Genomic DNA, 23,973 nt, shown 5'->3' with positions numbered 1-23,973 from the left:
TATTATTATTTACGTTATAACATCATAGAATGACATCATACTGTTGTTACACACCTCTGGCAAATAAAGCATCCAAATTCTGCAACTTCAGAAGATTATTGCTGCTGCTTATCCAGAGTTAAAGTCACAATGAAATAAAAATTGACTTTTTTTTATTTATTTTTTTATGGAATACTGCAGAATACTTTTTTTATTCACGTGACTGTATAATTAAAAACATCAACTTCCCCTGCCATAGACATAAAATACATGATACGTAACATATTTTATATTTCTTTTATATTCCCGGAAGTTGTGATCATCCCCCTGGTTCCCTCGACAAAAACCAATAGGATTTTTCCATAGGCTTGCAGAAAGTTCTGTGATCAGTTAATAATTCTTACACATTTTGTTCATCGTGATCTTCACAAATGAGCACAACTTTTATTAATTTTAAAGCCTAAATAAAATCACCAGAAGTAAAAAAAAAATATTACACCACGTTGCATGGTGTAATAAAGTCAATGTCAACACCATCAACTTACGACAACTCTTTTAGCCTTTATTTAAAAAAAAAATAATAATTCCCTAAAAGGTTTGAGTTAGATAGTTTGCCAGTATAAACACATGGAGGCTGTAAAAGCAGACTAGCGAGTATGACTGCATGAGTAGGCCTATACCTGTTTGGCTGATGATGTTTAATGTCAACAACCTCTGTCATCCCATTAGCAAACGCATTTTTCAAGACATGTAAAAAAGCTTCTTTTTTAAAAAAAAATCACGATTGGGGTATTACTGCTGTAGCTGTCGTAGAATAAAACGTGAACATATTTTGAGCTCGTTTTAACCACAGACCTTATTTCAGCCACGTTTTGGTAAATTAATTTACCAAAACGTGACCCATTTTAGCTGACTTCACTCCTTTTTGGTTAAATGCCTGAAATTTACATTTACAGTTACATTTATGCATTTGGTAGACACTTTTATCCAAAGCGACTTACGTTGCATTTCAAGGTAGCCTACACAGTTACATTCTTATCAGTTCTTGCTTTCCCTGGGAATACTTATTTAGATATCAATATCATTATATTTCAGGGAAATAAGGTCTGTTGATATTTTTCTAATGATATTTTTATAAATTATATATTTTTGAAACCTTCTTCAGCCACGGCACAACATTCAGGTAAAATGGGCCAGCTGTTCAGCTAAAAGAGAACAACACAGGTAATTTCTGCTGAAATCCTTTTATTTCTAACAGTAAATTGACACTATTGTCTTTAGCGTGCCATAGCAACACCATGAATGTATTTCATTTAATAGAAAGTTGAACAAATATTGAATTAAAAAATGCAATTAAAAATGAACTGATCATGTTGTATAGGTGTGTTTCTGTGCATTAATGTCTTTTGTGTGCATGTATGTGTGTTTGTCAAACATTTTGTTAAAGATTAGAACATCTCAATTTCTGTGTTACTTCTGTGTAAAAGTGTGTGTGTGTGTGTGTGTGTGTGTGTGTGTGTCTGTGTGTGTGTGTGTGTGTGTGTGTGTGTGTGTGTGTGTGTGTGTGTGTGTGTGTGTGTGTGTATGCAGCCCATTTTAGCTTAACATGCTATTTCTATTTCAGCAGCCATGTCACCCTGTAACCCAAGACTGGTTGCCAACTGAAGCTAAGCAGGGCTGAGCCTGGTTAGTACCTCTCCACTAATAAGCTGGTGTGTGGTGAGCATTCTAGCACAATATGGCTGCCGTCGCATCATCCAGATGAATGCTGTACATTGGTGGTGGTTGAGGAGATTTCCCCCTTCCATATAAAGTGCTTTGAGTACCTCGAAAAGCGCTATATAAATGTAAACAAATTATTATTAACTATTATTATTTCTACCTAAAATGTTTTATTTGAAAGAGCATGTCAAAACGTTGTTCATAAGCTTACTTATAATTGCTTTAGTACCCTTATTAGTGATTAATGAAATTTACTATGTCAGGCTCACTTACCTTACAATTTCACTGACAAGCTTCATGTAACACCCTGCCCCCATTAAAAAACTCAGACCAATCAAAACTATTGTTACATGTCAACATGTGTTGAAGCAACAATGCAAAATCAGTTATTGTGATTGTCTGTAAAAAAAAAAAATGTAAAGAGATATGACGCTACAACCTTATTTCACCCAAAAATAATAGTTCATAGAAGAGTATAACACATAGGTCACATTAACCATTAGCAATACTTTGTCTCAATTCTAAACTATGGTTTTGAAAACTTTCTTATCTTTGATATTTTGTTAATGCAATGACATTCAATACATGTTTAAGTGGGGAAAATACTTTGGAGCCATTGTATGCAGTTAAGTATACATTCAGTATATATCTTTCAGCATTATATGACAGTCAATTTCAGGTCAAAGTTTCAGTAACCACACCATGACTGTCTTTCCTGCCCTTAATTCATATCTGGTAGACTGTAATTATGATAATAAAAAAAAAAACTTTGTCTGTGCCTGACTGTCACAAGATTTCAAGTTAAAGGTTGTTTTAAGTACAATAAACAAACTGCATTGAATCTCAAACTTTATCTAAATCAACTTAATTTGAATGTACAAATATGTGCCATAGGCGTTAGTAAAGATTATCTGCTCTGCACTGTTTTATCAGCTGCTTTTTATTTTCTAAGAATTCTAGAATAACAGTTGAGAACACAGTGTTTACATCTGATAGAGTCACTGGGAGGGTCTGATAAACTGCAGCATTTCCTGAGGTGTATGATATACTTTTGACCACCAGAGGTCTTTAAACTTCAATTCAAGACATTTATATTTCTGTTTAGTCATTTATTATCTATTAATCAAAACTACACTTAATATTCAGCAATATTATTGATCTAACTGCACTGACACTATCGGAGGAGGACCGAATTGAGCTGGACAATGACATCATTAGTATCCCCAGAGCTGCTTTACAGCTGAATTGAACTCATTCCACTTGATTATTTTTTCACAGTTATTGAACAAATTAATGCTGAACTGACTTCAGCTGAACGATGACACAGTCTTCTTTGCTGCTTTACAGCAGAATTGAACTCTGTTTGCATTATTGATCATTAGGGGCCAAGCACTGAAAGTGCATATGCACCTATTAAAATCGTTGGCGTTCCTATTATTCTTCTTCTTCCGCCATGGAAGTGTATGGCAGCCCATAGACCTGCTTGCGGGAAAGTTATGAAATTTGGCACACTGATAGAGGACAGTCTGAACTGTCGCCATAGCAAATTTGGAGTCTCCAACTCAATCCCTCTAGCACCACCAACTGTCCAAAGTTTCACTCATGTTTATGCTAATAACTTTTGAACCGTAAGGGCTAGAAACTAAATTCATTTTTCCTCTGATTCCTTAGCTCAAGCCAGCAGCCATATCACCCTGTAGCCCAAGACTGGTTGTCCACTGAAGCTAAGCAGCGCTGAGCCTGGTTAGTACCTGGATGGGAGATCTCCTGAGAAAACCAGGTTGCTGCTGGAAGAGGTGTTAGTGAGGCCAGTAGGGGATGCTCACCCTGTGGTCTGTGTCGGTCCTAACGCCCCAGTGTAGTGACGGGGACACTATACTGTCAAAAAGCACCATCCTTCAGATGAGACGTAAAACCGAGGTCCTGACTCTCTGTGATCATTAAAAATCCCATGGCACTTCTCGTAAAAGAGTAGGGGTGTTGTATTTTATGAACATTAACGTATCGTTATGAAGCTCGATATGGTTCATCATTAAGATGCCCTGAAGGAGCCTGAGAAGTTTCGAACCAGCACCACCTAGTGGTAAAATTTTATTTTCAAATGCTTATAACTCTAGGTGTGGTTGACTGATTTTCACGGGAGTCTCCTTAGATTCCTGAATCCTTGCTGAGTCCAACGATACCAAACATGCTAGGTTTCGTCTTAAAGTTTGTATAGTGTTGTGATTTAGCGCTTAAAAAACATTTGGCAATATCTTCAAAACCATTAGACCGATTGAGACGAAACCACCATAGGAAGTTTGGAAACATAGGTTGTTGGCTAAAACGCTAAAGCCCAAATGTCAAAATATTAATAGTAAGTGGCAAGAAAATGCAAACAAAGTCAGGTGTGGGTAATTTTTTATGTGATTATACATATAAATGTATATATTTTCACCAAATTTGACACACACATGTATGGTCTCACTCTGAGGACACATAAAAAATGGTGGGATTTGGCCTATTGTTGGCGCTATAATAGAACAAAACATGAAATTGCCATTGACTTCAATACAGTATTGTGATATAAAATGCTATACTTAACGAATGCATTGGTGTAACAATACGAAACTCATTATGCTCATCAGCACCATGCCCTGAAAGTACTCAAAAGATTGAGACATCGCCCCCTTTTGGTCAAAAGTTATAATGAAATTTCCAAAAATGCTAATGAATTTGAAATAAATTCGCCTATTGCAATGAAACTGGTCTTAATAGATCTCTTGGGTCACACCGAGAACATATTACCAAGTTTGCCATATTTGGCCGAACTTCCTGTCCGCCATCTTGATTTTCATTCAATACCTACTTTTTCCTATAAAAAATAAAAACTCCTAGACCGTTTGTCTGATTTTCACCAAAATCGAATAGTATCATCTCCAGACTAAAAGTTATGGATTTCGTGTCGACAGACAAAAACATTTTCGTATACAGCATATAGCACCAAAGTTGAGGCATGATGCCAAAATGACTATTCAGGCTTTATCTCTGCAATGCCTTGACATATTGACACCAAACTTTGTATGTGTAATTGTCACCTCACTCTGACCACACCACATACATTTTGTAATTGCGCCACCTATTGATCAAAAGTGATAATCCATTAAATCATATTATTAGTGACTGATATTTAAAATCATCTTAAAATGTCTTTAATTGCTCCTTGCTGCAGTAGGTCTGACACGCCATCTTGGCATGTCTTATCGTGTTCTTGCGCTTCGCCCTGATAATTGCTGCTTGCAGCTATATTTATGTCTATTACTGTAAAGCTGCTTTGAAACAACCTGTATTGTATAAAGCACTCCAGTTGACTTGACTACAAAATACTTAAGGCATGCATCCACATCTCTGAAAGATAAAATTACTGAAGAACTTCCATGTAAAACCGGATGTGAGGCCATTGCCAAAACAAAACAAAAGCAACATCCTCTTTTCTCCTATGTAATCTGATCTGATTACTGGCAAGCGCTTACTTCATCTGCTGACTAAACTCATGCAGAGACATGAACGCAGGCACAGCCCCCATCAGCTGGCTATGACACAAATGGAAACAGCTCAGTGACCATGTAGCCAGTCCTGCTCCCGATTGAATCACAAGCTGGACAGCTGCACATACCATATTATCTAAGGTGCAGTTACACAAGCTCATGTATTTCACTAATCTCTGCATTATCTTATGATTCACTGGGCATTTGTGAGCATGACGGGTGTGGATCGGAGTCAGAGCAGGCCATATGCATTTGTTCACTGATCGTGGCTTGTTCAGTCTGGGACAATGAATCTGTGGGGGTGGGACTGCAGAGCAACAACAACAGCACTACTGTGCATTTCTCCTCAAGTAGTGAAGACACCAACCAACACACTGAATAAAAATCTCTATGCTAACATTTAGATTTAGAAAAAAAAGAAGCAATGAACCAACCGTCAAATTTTTCAATTTAAATTTAGACTGTGTTTCTAAATAGGAACTAACCATAAATATTAGTTATGTTTTAATTGAGGTAATTGATTATTCTGGGTATCCCATACTTTCAACTATTCGTTTATTAGGGACCCATGTGATGATAATAAATGATTATGCAATTGTGAATCACATTGTAGCCATAGCAATTCTGTGCTCCTGTACATGGTTTTACTGCAGCTATACGGTAAACAGTTCCATGTACGAGACAAACAAATTCAACATAGTCACACATCTAACTTTAAATTGCTGGACAATTCCAGTTTTCAATTTTACACAAGACACTAGAATGCATAGGATCTACAACCTAACTTTAACCTAAGTTTAGCATACAACAATTACATAACAGCAGTTGTGTGTTTTAAAGAATAAAATAAACTAGTCTGTTTACATGTAGTAGCACAAACAACTATAATGTGTGTTCTATCAGCACAATGTGTTCACAATACCTGACAGTGAAGAGACGCACAGTGGTATGTGAATGTTCTGAGTGCAGGACTGACAGAAACTGACATAGCACTGTGTGGGGGTTTTCTGGTTACAGAATCCCCATGACTCTTTTGCCATTGTCCCTTGAATACACTAGACAAGTGGCCTGTTGCCTGAAGCCGGTTTCATTTGCTACCCATGTTCTAGTCTCAGCCTCAGACGTCGCACACACTGTTGGCTGAACATCTGATGCATATGGCACACTATAATCCAGATTCCAGACCTTCTGCCGTCAGTCTGAAGGTCTGGTTAAAGCGAGACTACCCATGTTCTGATGCAATAAAGCCACTTCCCCTGTATCTTTCGCTCCAAATTAAAGCAGTTTAGAGTGAAAGAATTTTAGATCAGGTCTGGTGAATGTGAGGGCCAGTCAATGGCATCAATGCCTTCGTCATCTAAAAACTGCCTACACACACTCTGGCCACATGAGACCAGGCATTATCATGCACCAGGATGAACAGGGCCCAATGCACTGGCATACAGTCTGACAATGGCTCTGAGGATTTCATCCCGGTACCTAACAGCAGTAAGGGAACCACTGAGTCGCACATCTTTTTTTACAGTCTATGAGTTTCACAAAGAGCTCAACAGAATACACTGTTTATTCTGTTTTAAATATTTTTATATTAAGGGATGTATTATATTTATTTTAATTTAAAAGCAAAGTTTAAAATTGTTTATTAATATTGTTTATTATTTAATATTGTCAATTAATATAATAATTGTATGAATATATTATATGAATTATCCATAATTATAAATCATATAATATAAATAATTTGCAACAAAAGATTTTGTCACTATAAACTGCTTTAAATTTGGAGTGAGAAATACAGGGGGATTGGCTTTATTGCATATTACTCACAGCTGATTGGTCAAGTTTTGGTCCACGATCTCTAACCCAAAATAAAACCTGTTTTAGCCAAATTACCATATAGCAATGAAACCCACTAAAAACCAATCCACCTTCTTGAACCTGAAAAACCAGAGTTTGCTCAAAATCTTAATCTGTAGAAACTGAAAACGACTTTGAGCAACAGGCCATACACTGTGATAATTGAATGGAACATCATTTTTTTGAGCAGCATATATATGAAACAAGCTTTAATATATAAACTTTTAAACTGATTAAGCTTACGTGTATTCTTTTGAGCTCTTTGTGAAACTATATAAAGGCCTATTTGTTTGATTCTCTTGCTTTGAAATAGTCAGATTTTCCAGAATAGTCTTAGAACTTTCCGCTGTCTTCTCAAACTCGCTGCAGCAGCAGTTTATTCCTGCCATGTAAATGCATTTCATTTAATGATTTTTTTTATATATATAATGATCTCTTCTCAGAGAAGTGAATTGTGTGGCTCTCTCACAAGTGAATCAAACTGACGCTCTCCATGTTGCGTGTGATAGGCTGTTTTCCGCACGTGTCACACTTTCAGAGATAATCGCAAACTCTGGATTAAACCAGAGTTGACAGAAAAAGTTTATACTGAGCATTGTGAGCCCTTTGAACCTTCATATGGATTTGTCAATTACTCTGACAGACTACTCTGAAACTCAGAGTTTGTTCAACTAGCTTCGTGCAACAGGCCTCAGAACAAAATAATTGTATTTATATTTTTGGAATTTGGTTGGGCCTATCTGCACCAAAGGGTTGCACCTGGTTTCAAGGGTGAGGAGCTATGGTTGAAGAGCCATCAGATGTCTTGAAGAGACACCACCCAATAAAGAGAACATAATTCTCCTAAGTTTTCAATCTAAATTAAATTCACGTTTCTTAATTTGCTGCCATCAGTTTGCCCTCTCTTTTGCAGTGAAAAGAAAAAGAAGGCGTACAGAATATAGCCTAACATTAGATGTATGCAATGCACTGCACAAATAATTTGTTTAAAGTCCCCATGAAATCTTTTTTGTGTGTGTTGCTTTTAGTATGAATATGTTAGCCTTACTGTCATCTATAAGTTAGTGTGCTCCAAAACAATGACAAAATTCGCATTTAGAAGATAACCATTCAAAACTTACAGTCTCTCACTTCCGCCAATGGATCAATGTTTTTGATGACATCACTCTGCACTTCAGCTTTTCATCAGATTTTCTGTCCAATCAAATGCTCTATAGAATCGCCCCCTACATCATAAATATACGCTGAAACTGTGGCTGGAATCGGTCACTTGTTCACACATTTACTATTTTCTACCTGGTGAATGGCACAGAGTGCACTATATGGGATAAATAACGATTTAGACAGTGTAAATATGCTTTCCATTGGGGCGAATGAAGTCTGGTTTCACACGAACGTGCACAGTCTGCTCGATAGCACAGAAAGGATCATATGATCGAGTCTGTGCATACAAGAAAACCTATCTGACCCATCTGATTTATGCACAGAATGCTATATTTTAAAGTCATAGGAGATTAGAAGGAGAAACACTACTGCTGCTGCAGTCACTCACAATAATAATTAAAATAAAATAAAAATATTTGGCTTAGTTATTATTCATTAGTTATTTTTATTTTTGCTAAAGTATAAGCCTAAAGTGTTAATTCCTCTTACCCCAGGCTTAAAGTAAAAAGATGTCTGTACCATGCGACCATGCAAAGTACCATGGTAATATTTGAGGTACCATGGTTATATCTGAGGTAGTATGTACCATGGTAATATCTGTACGGCAGAATGTACCATGGTTATATCTGAGGTACTAGGGCATGTACCATGGTAAATCTGAGGTACCATACTATGTACCATAGTAACATACTGTACAGTATATACAGTATATAGTACTTCAGATATTATCATGGTACCATGATAATATCTGAAGTACTATAAAGTATTTACCATGGTTATATCTGAGGTACTATGGTATGTACCATGGTAGGTACCATGGTAAATCTGAGGTACCATACTATGTACCATAGTAACATCTACAGTACCATGCAATGTACCATGGTACCATGATAATATCTGAAGTACTATATAGTATGTACCATGGTTATATGTATGGTACCATGGTACTACCATGGTACTACTATGGTATACCATGGTATGTACTATAGTACATCATGGTAAAATTTCTTATGGGACGGTTAGAGAGCAGGACACTGCGGCTTTAGGCTACCGAGCTCAACGGCTCTGGCTGAGCTGTGATATAAAATAAATACTATTGGCTATTTTTTTAAAAAGGGGAGAAGCTTTTCGATATGTCCCGCCCTGTCTTCCTGTCAACACGTCAACACATTGAATAATGCTGCGCGTTTCCAGGTACTTCAGTTGGCTTTTAACCGCATCCGTGTGCACTAGGACCTGTGGGAATCCAGCAGCAATAATAACAGCGCAGGCTTTCAGTCACTCACTGCATTTCGGGACACACCTGGCTCTCCGATCAGAGACAATTCCGTTGAAAGTCTCTCTTCGAAATGGAAATAGTCTGACAGTTTAATTAATCGATGTTGAGGGCATCGTAATGTCTAGATCGGTACGTAGCATGCTTTAAAACACAGAAGATCACTAACGTTATACTATATAGGTACTAATGTTACTTTCCTTCCCAGCACTGCATATGTGGCAATGTGCATATGAGCCGAGTTCACATAAATGGACCACGCAGACGGTCATTTGAGATACGAAACATCCACGATGACGTTTCATGAACAATGACACTAACGCTGCGAGGATCGAGACATATAAAGCACACGAGAAGTGGCAAAGATGGAAAACAACAAGCCGAGCGAGCATGACATAACGGAGGTGGTGGCGCAGCAGCCCGCCGCGAACAAGAGTGAGAACGGTGTCGTGATGGTGATCAGCCACAGTAACGTCCAGCCACCCTTCAGCGTGCTGTGGGCCACGGTCCTGTACTGCGCGGAGTTTATATGTGCCTCTGTACTCAGCAGCAGGTACCATGACACCGAGAACGTGGTGTGGATGGGACTGACTATTACATTCATGCTGGTTCCGTCGGTGCTGACCCAGCTCACGCTGACCTTCGTGCACCGGGACTTGGGGAGAGACCGACCCCTTGTGCTCTTCATGCATCTGCTTCAGATGGGGCCTATCATAAGGTATGATGAGTGTGAGAGATGATGTCACTTGATGATCACATGACCACAATATTGATAAACGCATACATGCATACATACATACATATATCGTGGTAGGCCTATGTTTATTTTTAAAAAGTCAGTTTCACTTGAAACACTTGGATACTAGGGGTGTAACGAGACCCTCATGTCACGATTCGATATCACGACACTGAACTCTCGATACGATATTATTGCGATAGTTCAAGACATACAGTAAAAGGTTAACAAAAAATGTTGATTAAAATGCAAAATTTGGTAGCCTATTACATTTGTGGGTGTAACTATACCCATATTGTCACTATCCACGATACATATTGTTGCTTTTTTTGTATTGTGATATGTGACACGATATATTGTTACACTATTGGCTACAAAAAAAGCTATTGAGTGTTCCCTCCATTATTGGCCATGAATTACTGTTATTGTACAAGATAGTTCATTGAACACTCATTGAGCTTTTGTGACAATTGTAGGCTTTCATCTATACTTATACATTAAACAATTAAAAACAATACAATCTTAAATGTCAACACTAATGTAAACATGTCAAACCAATATTTGGGCTCCCCAAAAGTAATTTTTGGGATCTCATTAGGGATGCACCGATACCACATTTTTTCTGCTTACCACACTACTTTTTTCAGACCAAGTACAAGTACAAGTACTTGCATCTGGGTACTTGCCGATACCAAGTACCGATATGAGTACTTAATAATAGCATACAGTTCTTCTAACAGTGTTTTATTTTCATCAGATGTTTTTCACTTTCTGACTGTAACAAAGTAAATATACAACTTGGATAATCAAATTATAGGCGCGGGCTATGTTCATGGTTGCATAGTAACGACAGACGCCACAGGAGCGCAAGCACTTGTGGAAAGAAGGAGAAAGCCACGCGTTTTTAGACTCGATATGTGAATGGCCCCTTAAAGTGGTATCAGGTGCGGTTGTATCGGGGTAGTTTTACGAGTACGAGTACATGAGCACAGTATCGGACCGACACCCGAGTACTGGTAGCTATCGGTATCGGTGCATCCCTAGATCTCATATAGGAACAGTACTTTGGACCTCATTATGTAGTATCTATAATCACTATTGTTTGGGGTCAGCAAGAGGTTTTTTTTTTTTTTTTTTTTTTTGAAAAAGCAATTGAATATAATAGGTTATGTTAATGTTATAAATTGTAACCTTTAATATTATTCTACTAAATGAGGGTTCCCTGTATAGTTTTCAGCTTTAGTTTGGAGAGATTTTTTTTTCTTTAAGAACCTGAGATATTTACAAATGAATCAATGTTTAATTGAATAGTTTACTGCCATACTGTGATATTTTCAAAGAAGGTTATCACATTGTTTATACTAGCGCAAGAATTCAATAGTATAAGAACATTCAAACAGTACAATAGAAATCAAATACAGACTATCAGAAATATGGAAGTCACCCAAAACACCTTTCAGATACAGCAGGCCACTCCCATTGCTTCAGGCATCCGTGCGTTTCAAATTTCAAAATGTGTTTAGTCTTGTTTACAAGGTGAATGAGAGTAAAACCAAAAGTTCCCAGCGAGATTTAATCTTATTGGTTGGAATTTTTAGGGTGTGCGTCATTTCTCTGTCTTCCTTCAGTTATTCTACTGTCTAAACAACACTGTAATTTAGGATTATGTGGCTGATCCCACAAGGACAGATACTATATAGGTTGTGACCGGTGTCAAATCATATTTAAATATCTTTTTATAGACTGTTGACTGTACAGTAGAAATCAATGTCAAGTCTTGTGTCTGGTGTAAGCAATAGATTTATACTCTCGGCAGGGCACTACACTTGCTTTTTATGTATTTAAAATGTGTATTTACAACTCTCTTAACAACCACCAAATTAAATTGTTTATATTAAAAATTTGCTTTTGCTTAGCAGATCATTTCTTGCCAAAGAAAAGGCATGTGGTTTGGCATTCAGTCTTTCAGGTCTGCAAGAGCTTTAGATCAAATTGAAATTGAAATTAGAAATGGTTATCATTTTTAGGTTTATTTATTTATATAAAATATTATACTATGACTGACTGTACATTACAGGCAACATGCTGTTTCATCGCTTATTGTCAAATCTGAAAAAATACTAGAGGAATGCAGTGTTCAGGCCGAAGTTGTGGACTGACACCTTCTTTGGTGTGCTGAGCTGAGATCGGGAAGCAGTCAGTAGACTGTAAAGAGCAGATGAAGGCCAGGCTCAGCTCTATAAATATCTAACACAATGTCATAAAAACATTCCCTTGAATAGGAAATGTCTTAACTTCCTAAACTCAGATCATCCTGTTTCACAGTAAACATCTTATTGTATTACTTGAGTAAAGATCTTTTGAAGAATGACTCTTAAAGGGATAGTTCGCCCCAAAATTTCTTTAATGACTCACCCTTATGTCGTTCCAAACCCGTAAGACTTTCGAATAAAACCCTAAATTAAGTTTGTCATAAAGCGATCGAGTCTCTTCAGAAGATTTGGACTAAACCGCTCAATTAATATGGATTAGTTTTACAATTTCTTTATGAATTAGTGTTTATGTCATGTGAACGTTTTATCCTGTTAGTATTGGTCATACAATTCTGCATAATTATAAAATATTTGAACGGTTGTTGTGTTTTGCCAAATTTGGGCTGCAATCACAGATGTTGCATATTGAATCCTGATATAGTACTGTATCCTTTGATGAAAAAAAAAAGCATCTGCCAGCAAGTATTAAATATCAAGATCAAAATAGCCACCTTCATCATCTCCATATATAATAACAGGCTTTGTAGTTGCCTCGTAGAAACCATAGGCTGCCTTATTGTAATCATTTTGCCAAGCTCTGAATAACAACCTTTTAACAGGCTCCTGTTTCTCTGTGCAAGTCAGGCCTAGCATTCTAATATGGCAGACAGCTCTCACTTTATTAGATTAAAAGTGACCCGCACTTTGTAGATGTCATGATGTGCACATGATTGTGCATCAGATTATGCCAAAGTGTAACAAGCCTTAAATAGCTTCTTTTTTTTTTTTTTGATATATATCTGTAGGTGCTTTTCATGAATTTTACTGCAATGACTGAGGTGGTGGAAGATGATTAAATGGTTTCATCATGTTGAACAAACTGAAAATCAAAAAATGTAATATTAAGTGTTAGGGTTGTAAATTTTATTTACATGTTTCGAATAAACATGGCCACTTATGCAAACTGAAACAGCCTCTTCCCAATGCTGTGTCTAAGTGTTATAATTCTTGCTCAAATCATCCATCTCGTTTTACAGCAAAAGAGAGGCTTTCACAGTGACTCAGCTGTGATAAAATGAGCGGAAATCATTTATTTTCATTTTGAGTTAGGGCAAGGGTTAGATTTGAGGAAACATGGGCAAGAGAGACATTTGGTGAGGCAACTGTGAGCAGGGTGAAGCTCACGTGATCCGTCACCTGATACGTTGCATACAGCAGTCGTGCACAAGTAGTGCTAACTGCCATCTAACTACACAGAGACTTGACAACTTCACACAATTTAATCACACAATCAGTGTGAGTGACTCTTACAAAAATAGCCTTTTTCCACCTTAGAAACATTGCTAAGCTACGTAATATGCTATCAGTTTCTGATGCAGAAAAGTTAGTTCATGCATTCATGACCTCGAAGACTAGATTACTGTAATGCTTTATTAGCTGGTTGTCCTGCATCCTCAATAAACAAGCTACAGTTAGTCCAAAATGCAGCCACTAGAGTTCTTACTAGATCAAGAAAATATGATCATATAACACCGATTTTATCATCACTACATTGGTTACCTATAAAGTTCCGTATTAATTATAAGGTATTGCTACTGACTTATAAAGCCCTAAACGGCTTAGCTCCAGTCTATTTAACGGATCTTCTATCGCCCTATAATCCATAGCGCTCTTTAAGATCACTAAATTCGAGGCTTTTGGTCATACCTAGGATATCCAGATCCACCAAAGGAGGGAGAGCATTTTCACATTTAGCTCCGAAACTCTGAAATAGTCTTCCTGATACTGTTCGTTGCTCAGACTCGCTCTCCCAGTTTAAAACTAGATTAAAGATGCATCTCTTCAGCCAGGCATTCATATAATACTTTTAATCTTACAGTTAAATCCGACCTCTAGTTCATAAACGCCAGAGGAGAACTGGCCCCCGACTGAGCCTGGGTTCTCCCAAGGTTTTTTTTTTTTCTCCATTAGGTCACCTGATGGAGTTTTTCGGTTCCTTGCCACTGTTGCCTTTGGCTTGCTCCAAATTTTATTCTATCAATCAATAAATTCCACTAGAAACAAACCTTGTTGTATTATTTTATTTTAATTTAATACTGTGAAGCTGCTTTGATACAATCTGTATTGTGAAAAGCGCTATACAAATATACTTGATTTGATTTGATTTGACTCTTAAAGGGATAGTTCACCCAAAAAAATTAATTCTAACATCTTTTAGTCGTGTCGTTCCAAACCTGTACAATATTACTGGAACATTATTCCGTGGAACACGAAAGAAGATATTTTGAAGAATGTTAGTAACTAAACAGTTTTGTTTCCCATCTTGTATGGAGAAAAAAAAAAAACCCACACTGAGGCATTTCTCAAAATATCTTCTTTTATGTTTCACCAAACAAAATTAATTCATACAGGTTTAAATTTTTGTGTAAATTATCACTGGAAGAATAATATTGTTATGTTTTGTGTACTGTAGTACTGTATATTTATATTGTAAATCACAATCAATTAATTCATATGAAGACACAAAAATATTATTAAATGGTTTTATTTATTTTTTGTACACACAGCCATTTACACAATGTTTTTGTGTTCATGCAGCCTATTGGGGACTAGAAACAGAGCAAATCAGTTGTATAAAGTTGATTAGCCTATACATACACACTAGTTCAAAAGTTTAGGGTCAGTACATTTATTTAGATGGAAACCATGATACATTTTTTCTTCTTCAGTATTCTTTGGTGAATAGCAGTTTTAAAAGAACAGAATTTATTTGAAATATAAATATTTTGTTACATTATAAATGTCTTTACTGTCACTTGTAAACAATTTAAGGTGCCCTGGCTGAGTAAAAGTTTTTTTTTTTTTTTTAATTCAATTTGATTAAAGTTTAAAGGCAATAGTTTATTCAAATTAAGGGTTTAATGTTGTACTCAAGCCGGACATGCATACACCACTGTTGTGTAGTTTTTACCCAGCAACATGTTTCTCTTATTTCAGCCAAGCTGATAAACTGGTTTGAAATGGTTTATCTCTAAGATAATGCTGCCACCTTGTGGAAACTAAGTGTATGAGTAGTAAAATTCTGCTGTGTTTGTTCAAATTGGTAAATATATGTTGTATATAAATCAGTAGCCATATCCTTAAAATCCATTGTAAACAGCAGAATCTGCTTTTTTTATTTCCAGTATCTGACTGATTCCTTTTTCCTTTCTTTGAACAGGTGCATTGAAGCTCTTATTGTTTACTGTCAGGCGGGTAAAAAGGAGGAACCATATGTTACGATTTCAAGAAAGATCAAGCTAAAGCATGGCAGAGGCTTAGGCTCAGCCCTCGAATGTGAGATCGGACACTCTGAGCGCAAGCTAGCTGTCCACCGCAATGCCTTCAAGCGCACAGCTGTCATCCAGGCCTTCCTAGGCTCCACTCCTCAGCTCACTCTACAGCTCTACGCTACCATTCAGGAGAAATACATCCTTCCCCCACGCCGTGAGTTTCATTTATTTACCAGATTCCAATTGTAATATTGGTAACACTTAACAGTTACACTTTATTTTACTGTGTCTGTGTTGCAGTGTAATTATTCATTTAAGTACTGAGTAATAATAATTAACTACATGAACTTGCTATTGGGTAAGGGTTAGGATGAGGGTTTGGTTTAGGATTCGTTGGTTTATAGTTGGGGTAACTAGTTATTGCTATAATTACTACATGTAACACGTGTAACAAGGACACTGTAAAATAAAGTGCTACCCTCTGCACAAAAAGTTCCCATTAGTTAAATAAGGGATAATAAAGGGATAATGTACATCCAGCCGTGTAATAAGCGGGATAATGTACATCAAACTGGTTGTTATCGCAAAATAAATCCCAATCCTGATCTCCCTGTCTGGGTTTATTTTGCGATTAACAACCAGTTTGATGTACATTATCCCGCTACTTGCCACATAAGTAAATAAGTAGACACAAAAGATTGATTTCAGTTGAAAATAGGAAGTTTCCACCAAGAAAAACAGAGACATGAAAGAAGAGCTGGCCTAAAATACCCATATAAGTGGCCATTATACAGCGTTGCTATTAACAACAGTCTTTATCGGAGAATAACTGACCTTGAAACGTCGCGATTGACCAATCAGAATCAAACATTTCAGAGAGCTGTGTGATAATCTTTTAACAATAACATTAGTTCATAAATATACAAATGTCCATTAAATAATATTAACAGATGCATTAAATGTTGAAATTAACACAACTAAGATTAATAAATGCTTTAGAAGTATTTTCATTGTTAGTTCATGTTTAGTAGTTAACTAAAGTCAACAAATGGAAACTGTTTAGGATATTGTTTACACTAATGCTCATCCTATTTGTGTTTACAGTTGCCCTGATGATCATTTCCTTGATATCAATCGTATACGGGGCTTTAGTTTGCAGCGTTCTGGCCATACAGATCAAGTACGATGACTACAAAGTGCGAATGAAACCTACCGCCTACCTGTGCATGATCCTCTGGCGAGGGTTAGAGATCGCCACGCGGATCACCACCTTGGTGCTTTTCAGCTCAGCGCTCACGTTCTGGGTGGTCCTGGTGGGCCTGACCAACCTGTTGATCTTCTTCTTCCAACCATGGGTTGAGTTCTGGGTCAGGAGGGCGTCACTGCCTGAGAACATTGAGATGAACTTCAGCAAGCTGGGCACCACCGTGGTGCTCTGCATGATCACGTTCCTCTATGCCTGCATTAATATTTTCTGCTGGTCTGCCGTGCAACTGGACCTGGCCGACCACGACCTGGTGGAGAAACAGCCCCGCTGGAGATGCTTGGCAATTTACTACACTTTTCGCTTTATGGAGAATTTTACCCTTATCGTCTTGTGGTACTACTTCAAGTCCGACTTCTACGTATACGTGTGCACACCACTGCTGGTGGTGCAGCTTATCGTGTGCTACAGCCTGGCTGTGATCTTCATGCTGGTCTTCCATCAGTTCTGCCATCCGTGCCGCAGACTCTTCCACTACAACGTCGAGGACTGTCTACGTTGTGCGTGCTGCTGGAAGAAAAAGCAATTCGAGCTGCCTGCAGACAATGCAGAAGGTCTTCAGGAACATGCACCTCCTGACCTCACTAACCACCTGACAGATAGAGAAACCGATATTGTGGATGATATCATGGAGGCAGCATGAATTAAGTTGGCTGTTTGTTATTGTAGCGCTGTTTGGGGCCATGCTAGGCGTATTTGCACATATCCTGACTCAGGAGTATTATTTCGAGATGATGAACTATGCTATATCTACTGTACTTAGTGAAGGAACAATTGATTTTATATGGTCCTAAAAGCTTTAGGAATTTTGTTTTACGCCATTTGGAGCTGTCCTCCAAAAAAGGAGGTGTAGAGCATGATAACCATATTACGTTTACGTGGCGATGGTAGCTCATCATTTATTAATTGTAGAGCGCTGACCATAGACTGACCCATTTCTTCTTGTTGGCCATTGAAGACCAAAGAATGCCTTCGGTTGAGTTATGCTGTGATGATTCACAAAGGCAGCTTTCATTAGGGAGCTGAATGGCCAGGTGTGTGGGAAATGAGCCAATTTTGGAGGAATTAAAATGGTAACATTTTGGTAACTGCTGTACTAACCTTTTCCAGGAAACTGTGACTCAACTAGCCAAAGAGCCTTCTGAACTTTTCTTAGGTTTGCCTCATCAGCCCTGTGCTTTATTAAACCTTTAGATTTGGAGAGCCTTCTTTAATGTTGGTAATTGAACTCTCATTTGCCTTAATATTGTGTGATGTTGTCATTTTGTGCCTGAATAGACTAATATTCTTAATTTTCCACTGGCAAAAAGGTCTGTTTGTTTATTTTGTATGGAAATATTTTTTGCCTGTGTTTGCCTGAAATATGTGCCTCTTAAGTACTGAACTGGAATATATGAATAAAGATGCATTGAATATTTGAATCATGCCTGATAATTTCATAAATACAATTTTCAGGTGAATCATATGAAACCTGAAATATGAAACTGAATATATCAGGGTCATATTTCAATTGAAAATCAAAAGAAAGAAAAAATGTACATAGCTTATGTTGTAGCCTAACACTGAAAATATACACTAGCCTAGACTAAATGTTATGCATTATGTAAATGGTCAAATATTTTGCCTATATAATATAATGGTGTTTGTTGTGCTGTTTATAATATTAAAACTTTGTATTACTTTTTTTTATTTTTTTTATCGTAATACAAATAGTAATGAGAATAATGACTGAGCATAATAAAGTAAAACGTAAAAGTAAAATGTCTGAACGCCAAACTAAAAAAAAACAAAACAAATCTTTGTAAGAAATTTATTTACATAAGCCTAAGTGTGACACGTTCTTTATTCTTTATTTCCTTCTTTTGTCTTGTGTGGAAAAAAATTAGCTGACATTGTGTAACGGCCGAGCCTATTTTTATGTAACCGTTTCCAGTCAAATACCAAGACGCAGACACGTTCAGGTAGCTTCCTCTCGGGAATTTCTTCATACATGCAATGCGACAAAAAAAAATTTCACAGCCTATTTCCTGGTTAATGAGGACTAGAGGGCGGCGTCCTGAACGGGACAGGTGAGTAATATAGCACTCATCTGCAAGGAGTGTTGTTCATTCGTGTATGCAGCGCTAGAGAGTAAAGATGGTCAACTGGATAATCAATCACGGGCTGAGCGCTTTCATCGTGGTATTTAGGCATTGTTTTTCTTGCTATTTGTATAAAAAAATGATAATGCAGTTAACTATAAACCTTATGTTAAAATTGTATCTTAAGATATTTATGATCTGTATTTGTAGGTGGTGTGGATGGCCATCAACATCTTTCTGTTTGTCCACTTCTACTTATTCTATGATCAGGGTCCACAATTTGAATACACTCGTGAACTTTTAGGGGTAAGTTTGACAGAAAAGAAGCATTTTTCAAAGCATTCTCTAAGAGAAAATAGGAAGTAAATGGTGTATTTAATAACATCTTTTTATGTAGTAAAAAGAGAGAAAGTATTAAGGGACTGTTTCTTTTAGTCTGCACTGCCCTGGGCCAGAGCTCCAGCTGCTGTACTCAACTTCAACTGCATGCTGATTCTTCTGCCAGTTTGCCGCAACCTGCTGTCTCTTATCCGTGGCTCTTTCATGGTGAGTTGCTGCACACTTGTACCTTTGTGTTTGAGATAGTATATGGGACCCTCTGTAAGTATTTGCCCTCATGTCCATTTTTAGTGCTGTGGACGAACAGTGAGAAAACAGCTGGACAAAAACCTGACTTTCCACAAATTGGTTGCTTACATGATTGCCCTAATGACAGGTAAACAACTTTTCCTTGAAAACTTAATAGGAAGTTGTTGTGCATAAAGTAGGCTAGGCTTTCACCTGAATTACAAGAAAGAGCTCACATGTGCGATAGCTATTCAAAACATTCACACTGGCATTTTTTTTTTTTTTATCATGCTCTGATGCAACAGGATACATAATCAAACATTTTCTCATTATAAATAACACATCAATCACAGTCTGAGAGGTAGTCTGAGTATTTCACCCAGATAACCCTATAGCATTGCAGGTAGTGTTATTCTTCTAGGCCAAATCTGGATAAACATTGACCAAGTTTTGATTTTCTAAGAAGCTGACTGTAGTATTCAATGTGAAAAGACAGATCAGAAAAGAAAGAAAGAAAAAACTAAAAAAAGAAACATCCAAAGAAGTTTTAGTCCAAAATGCTGTATTTCAAGTTCTATTAAACAACTTACTCGAGGGGGTTCTGCATGGATATATAAATCATATTGAACTTAATCATATTTTCAACTTAAATTCAGATTTGCCAGTAAACTATTTTAATGAACAAAAATTAGAATTGTTGTAACAGACACTTTTATGTTTTTACATTTTTATTTTGACATGGTATCTGATTTTGACCTTATGAAATGCTTCTTTAATGCAGCGGTTCACACTGTCGCTCATTTGCTTAACGTGGAGTGGTACAGCAACAGCTTAGATGGTCGATATGGGCCTCTCGCCGGGAATCTGTCCATGCTTGACGACTCCCATGAATTAAATACTACTTACCTTAATCCCATTCGCTCCACTTCTACGGTGAGTTGCTGTACTTTTCGTTGCTTTTATTAAGGTTTTTGATATACACTACCATTCAAAAATTTGGGGCTCAATAAGATTTCTTTTCTCAGCAAGGATGCATCAAATTGATCAAAAGTGACAGTTGGCATTTATAATGTTTAAAAAGATTTCTATTTCAAATAAATGCTGTTCTTTTTAACTTTCTCTTCATCAAATGCTGGAAAAAAGGCATCATGTTTCCGCTAAAATATTAAGCAGCAAAACCAGTTTTAACTGTGCTAATTATAAAAAGTAATGTTTATTCAGCCTATCATAATTATTTCTGAAAGATCATGTGCCTGCTGAAAATTCAGTTTTGCCATCACAGGAATAAATTACATTTTAAAATATATTAAAACATAATATTTCACAATATTACTAATTTTAATGTATTTTTGATCAAATAAATGCAGCCTTGGTTTTTTTTTTTACTTCTTTCAAAAACATTTAAAAAAAAACACTTACCAACCCCAAACTTATGAACGGTACATCACAACTGAGCTCTATACTGTATTTTTTCTGAGGTGTGATATGCCTGCTCTAATCTTGTTTCCTTCTTCTCCAGACTCCAACGATTTTTGTATTCACCACTATCGCGGGTCTCACAGGTGTCGTCATAACTCTTGCCCTCATCCTTATTATCACTTCCTCTATGGAAGTCATTCGCAGGAGCTACTTTGAGGTCTTTTGGTACACACATCACCTCTTCATCATTTTCTTTGCTGGCTTGGTTTTCCACGGTGCAGGGTAAGGACTATTTACTGGTTGAGCCCAATTTTAAAACTGATTTATAGTAGATTATTAACAGCAAGTAAACATGTGGTTTGGTTTATGACTAGACGAATTGTGCGAAGTCAGCAAGAGACCGATCCACCTCACAATAATTCCTTCTGCGAAGACCAGCCAGAGGTCTGGGGGAAAATACCTGCATGTCCAATCCCACAGTTTGCTGGAGGGTTTCCTCAGGTAAAAGTTGTCAAATTTACAGTGCACAAGCCTATGATAGATTTATTTTTGGTGGTTGCTGATTTCAATTTGCTGAATCCTCTGTTGCAGACCTGGATGTGGGTGATTGGACCGATGATCATTTACCTTTGTGAGCGGCTGCTACGTTTCATTCGCTACATGCAGCCTGTCAGTTATAGAAAGGTGTGTTGTCATGAACGTTTTGACAAAACTACAAATATATAGTTCTGATCTATATAGTAGATCTGAACCCCATCACGATTGCTCTTTAATCAGAAACTGTATTCATGCTTGTATACTAGATTGTAATCCGCCCATCCAAGGTGTTGGAACTACAGCTGGTTAAGTCTGGATTCAAGATGGAAGTCGGCCAGTATGTGTTCCTCAATTGCCCAGCCATCTCTCAGTTGGAGTGGCACCCATTCACCATGACATCAGCCCCGGAGGAAGACTTCTTTAGTGTGCACATCCGCTCAGTTGGAGACTGGACTGAACAGCTCATCAAAATGGTCGAAAACCTACCAGAGGGTGGGCAAGGACCTAAGTATGTACTCTTTGCCATTTTACTTATTCTCTTGGCACAACATATTCATGCAATCTTAAAATTGCAGTTTAATTTCAACTTTAAAATATGCATGAAACAGAAGTTGCGATAGCCTTTTCTTACCTATTGTATGTCTGAGTGAAACAAGTAAGAATGTAGGGCGGGGGAGGGGGAAGTTATTTTGATCAACAATTATGAGGGCACACAGATTTCCAAAAATATTGTCAATAACACTGACTATTCCATAAATTTTCATATTCATAATATTCCAAGAATTTTCCATTTTGATTTCTTGGTGAAGCGTGAAAACAAAATCTTTTATTTTTGTGTCAGGATGGGTGTGGACGGTCCGTTTGGAACCGCGAGCGAGGATGTATTTGATTACGAGGTCAGCATGCTGGTGGGTGCTGGGATTGGAGTGACCCCATTTGCCTCTATCCTGAAGTCCATCTGGTACAAGTTTAAAGACGCCAACCCCAAACTACGAACAAAGAGGGTAAGAACATTTGGGACTTAAATAAGTTAGTCAGTCCAAAGGTCAAGTACAATAACTCCTGTTGTTGCTGTTATATTACAAAGGTATTTATGCCCTAGATAACAAAGTCAAAGTTTCCTTACCATTTCTGACTTTTGTGTTTAGATTTACTTCTACTGGCTCTGTAGGGAGACACATGCCTTTGAGTGGTTTGCAGATCTCCTACAAGTCCTTGAGAAAGAAATGGAGGAACGAGGAATGAGGGACTTCCTCACATATAAGCTCTATCTCACCGGATGGGACCAGAGTCATGTACGTACAAAAAAAAACCCAAAAAAAAAAAACCCACTGTAATATGAAAAGTAAGATGACCTTAATTGAAGTATGAGTAATGTGCGCATGTCATAGAACATCTAATCTTGTGTTTACAGGCAGACCATGCAATGGTGCATTTCGATAAGGATACAGATATCATCACCGGCTTAAAGCAGAAGACTCACTATGGCCGACCGAACTGGGATAGAGAATTTGAGCAAGTTCGGCAAGAGAACCCATCGTACGTTTTAAAACTCTATCATGTTATTGCTTCCTACATATGATGCTCATAAAATATCCCAACACTAACATTTTATTTTAAATATCAACAGGTCTGTGGTTGGAACATTCTTGTGTGGCCCACAAGCCTTAGCGGAGGTCTTGGAGAAGAAATGTGCCAAGTATTCGGACGTGGATCCACGGAGAACCAAGTTTTACTTCAACAAAGAGAACTTCTGAGGAAATATATTTTACAGGAAACTTAATTCTCTTGAAAGACTTGTGCACTAGGGATTGTGTTCTTCAGCAGTATCATGATTTGATATTTATCAAATCTTTCCATCTAAGTGATTCTCTGTTATTGTGAGACTACGCGAAAAGTGACAACCTTCCTGCTAGAAAGTGAACAACTTGCTGGAAGGGACTAATTTCATGTCTGGGTCAAAAGTCCACTCATTGTATTTATTTTTTTCAGGTTCCTGGTTAGAAATGAATCACCAAGAATTAGGGAAATAAGACCTACACCAGAATGTATTGTGTTTATAAATGTCTCCTTGTGTAAATATGTGCACAGCTCTAAAATTAGCATGGCAAGAAGCTACTGAAAAGGTACTGAGCTTTTGGAAATTTTTGCTCCTTTTGAAAGTGAAAAAGAAATCACACATTATCTGATCTAACACGTCACATTTGGTAAGTCACTGGTTGTGTAATCATACAAGAGTTTTTTTTTTTTTTAAATACTGTACATTATAAATATTATATATTCTTTGTTCAAGACTGTTTTTATAAAAAAAATAATTTCC

The 23,973-nt window shown here is 37.2% G+C and overlaps 2 protein-coding genes across 2 annotated transcripts; both read left to right on the top strand.

Annotated features, from left to right (window-relative positions):
• Window positions 1-9,516: 9,516 nt before the first annotated feature.
• On the top strand, window positions 9,517-18,470 carry xkrx (XK related X-linked). The gene is made up of 4 exons (XM_084133272.1): window positions 9,517-9,657; window positions 9,734-10,243; window positions 15,734-15,999; window positions 16,890-18,470. The coding sequence occupies exons 2-4, from the start codon at window positions 9,891-9,893 to the stop codon at window positions 17,690-17,692; spliced, it is 1,422 nt and encodes a 473-aa protein (XP_083989398.1). The 5' UTR covers window positions 9,517-9,657; window positions 9,734-9,890; the 3' UTR covers window positions 17,693-18,470.
• Window positions 18,471-19,074: 604 nt separating this feature from the next.
• Window positions 19,075-23,973, top strand: nox1 (NADPH oxidase 1). The gene is made up of 13 exons (XM_084133269.1): window positions 19,075-19,230; window positions 19,341-19,436; window positions 19,566-19,676; window positions 19,761-19,845; window positions 20,479-20,630; window positions 21,217-21,398; window positions 21,491-21,617; window positions 21,708-21,800; window positions 21,920-22,161; window positions 22,495-22,657; window positions 22,802-22,948; window positions 23,068-23,192; window positions 23,284-23,973. Exons 1-13 carry the CDS (start codon window positions 19,186-19,188, stop codon window positions 23,408-23,410), a joined length of 1,695 nt encoding a protein of 564 aa, XP_083989395.1. The 5' UTR covers window positions 19,075-19,185; the 3' UTR covers window positions 23,411-23,973.

This window comes from Abramis brama, assembly GCF_963993115.1.
Source record: "Abramis brama genome assembly, chromosome: 13".
Taxonomy (NCBI): Eukaryota; Metazoa; Chordata; class Actinopteri; order Cypriniformes; family Leuciscidae; genus Abramis; species Abramis brama.
Note: the sequence above shows the minus strand (reverse complement) of the source record. Positions and strands in the feature narration are given on the sequence as shown.

Coding starts and splice junctions, on each gene's coding strand:
- xkrx (XM_084133272.1), top strand. CDS start 9,891: ATGGAAAACAACAAGCCGAGCGAGCATGACATAACGGAGGTGGTGGCG. Junction 10,244..15,733: donor CAGATGGGGCCTATCATAAG/GTATGATGAGTG, acceptor TTCTTTGAACAG/GTGCATTGAAGCTCTTATTG. Junction 16,000..16,889: donor ATACATCCTTCCCCCACGCC/GTGAGTTTCATT, acceptor TTGTGTTTACAG/TTGCCCTGATGATCATTTCC.
- nox1 (XM_084133269.1), top strand. CDS start 19,186: ATGGTCAACTGGATAATCAATCACGGGCTGAGCGCTTTCATCGTG. Junction 21,618..21,707: donor TTGCTGGAGGGTTTCCTCAG/GTAAAAGTTGTC, acceptor CCTCTGTTGCAG/ACCTGGATGTGGGTGATTGG. Junction 22,658..22,801: donor CCAAACTACGAACAAAGAGG/GTAAGAACATTT, acceptor TTTTGTGTTTAG/ATTTACTTCTACTGGCTCTG.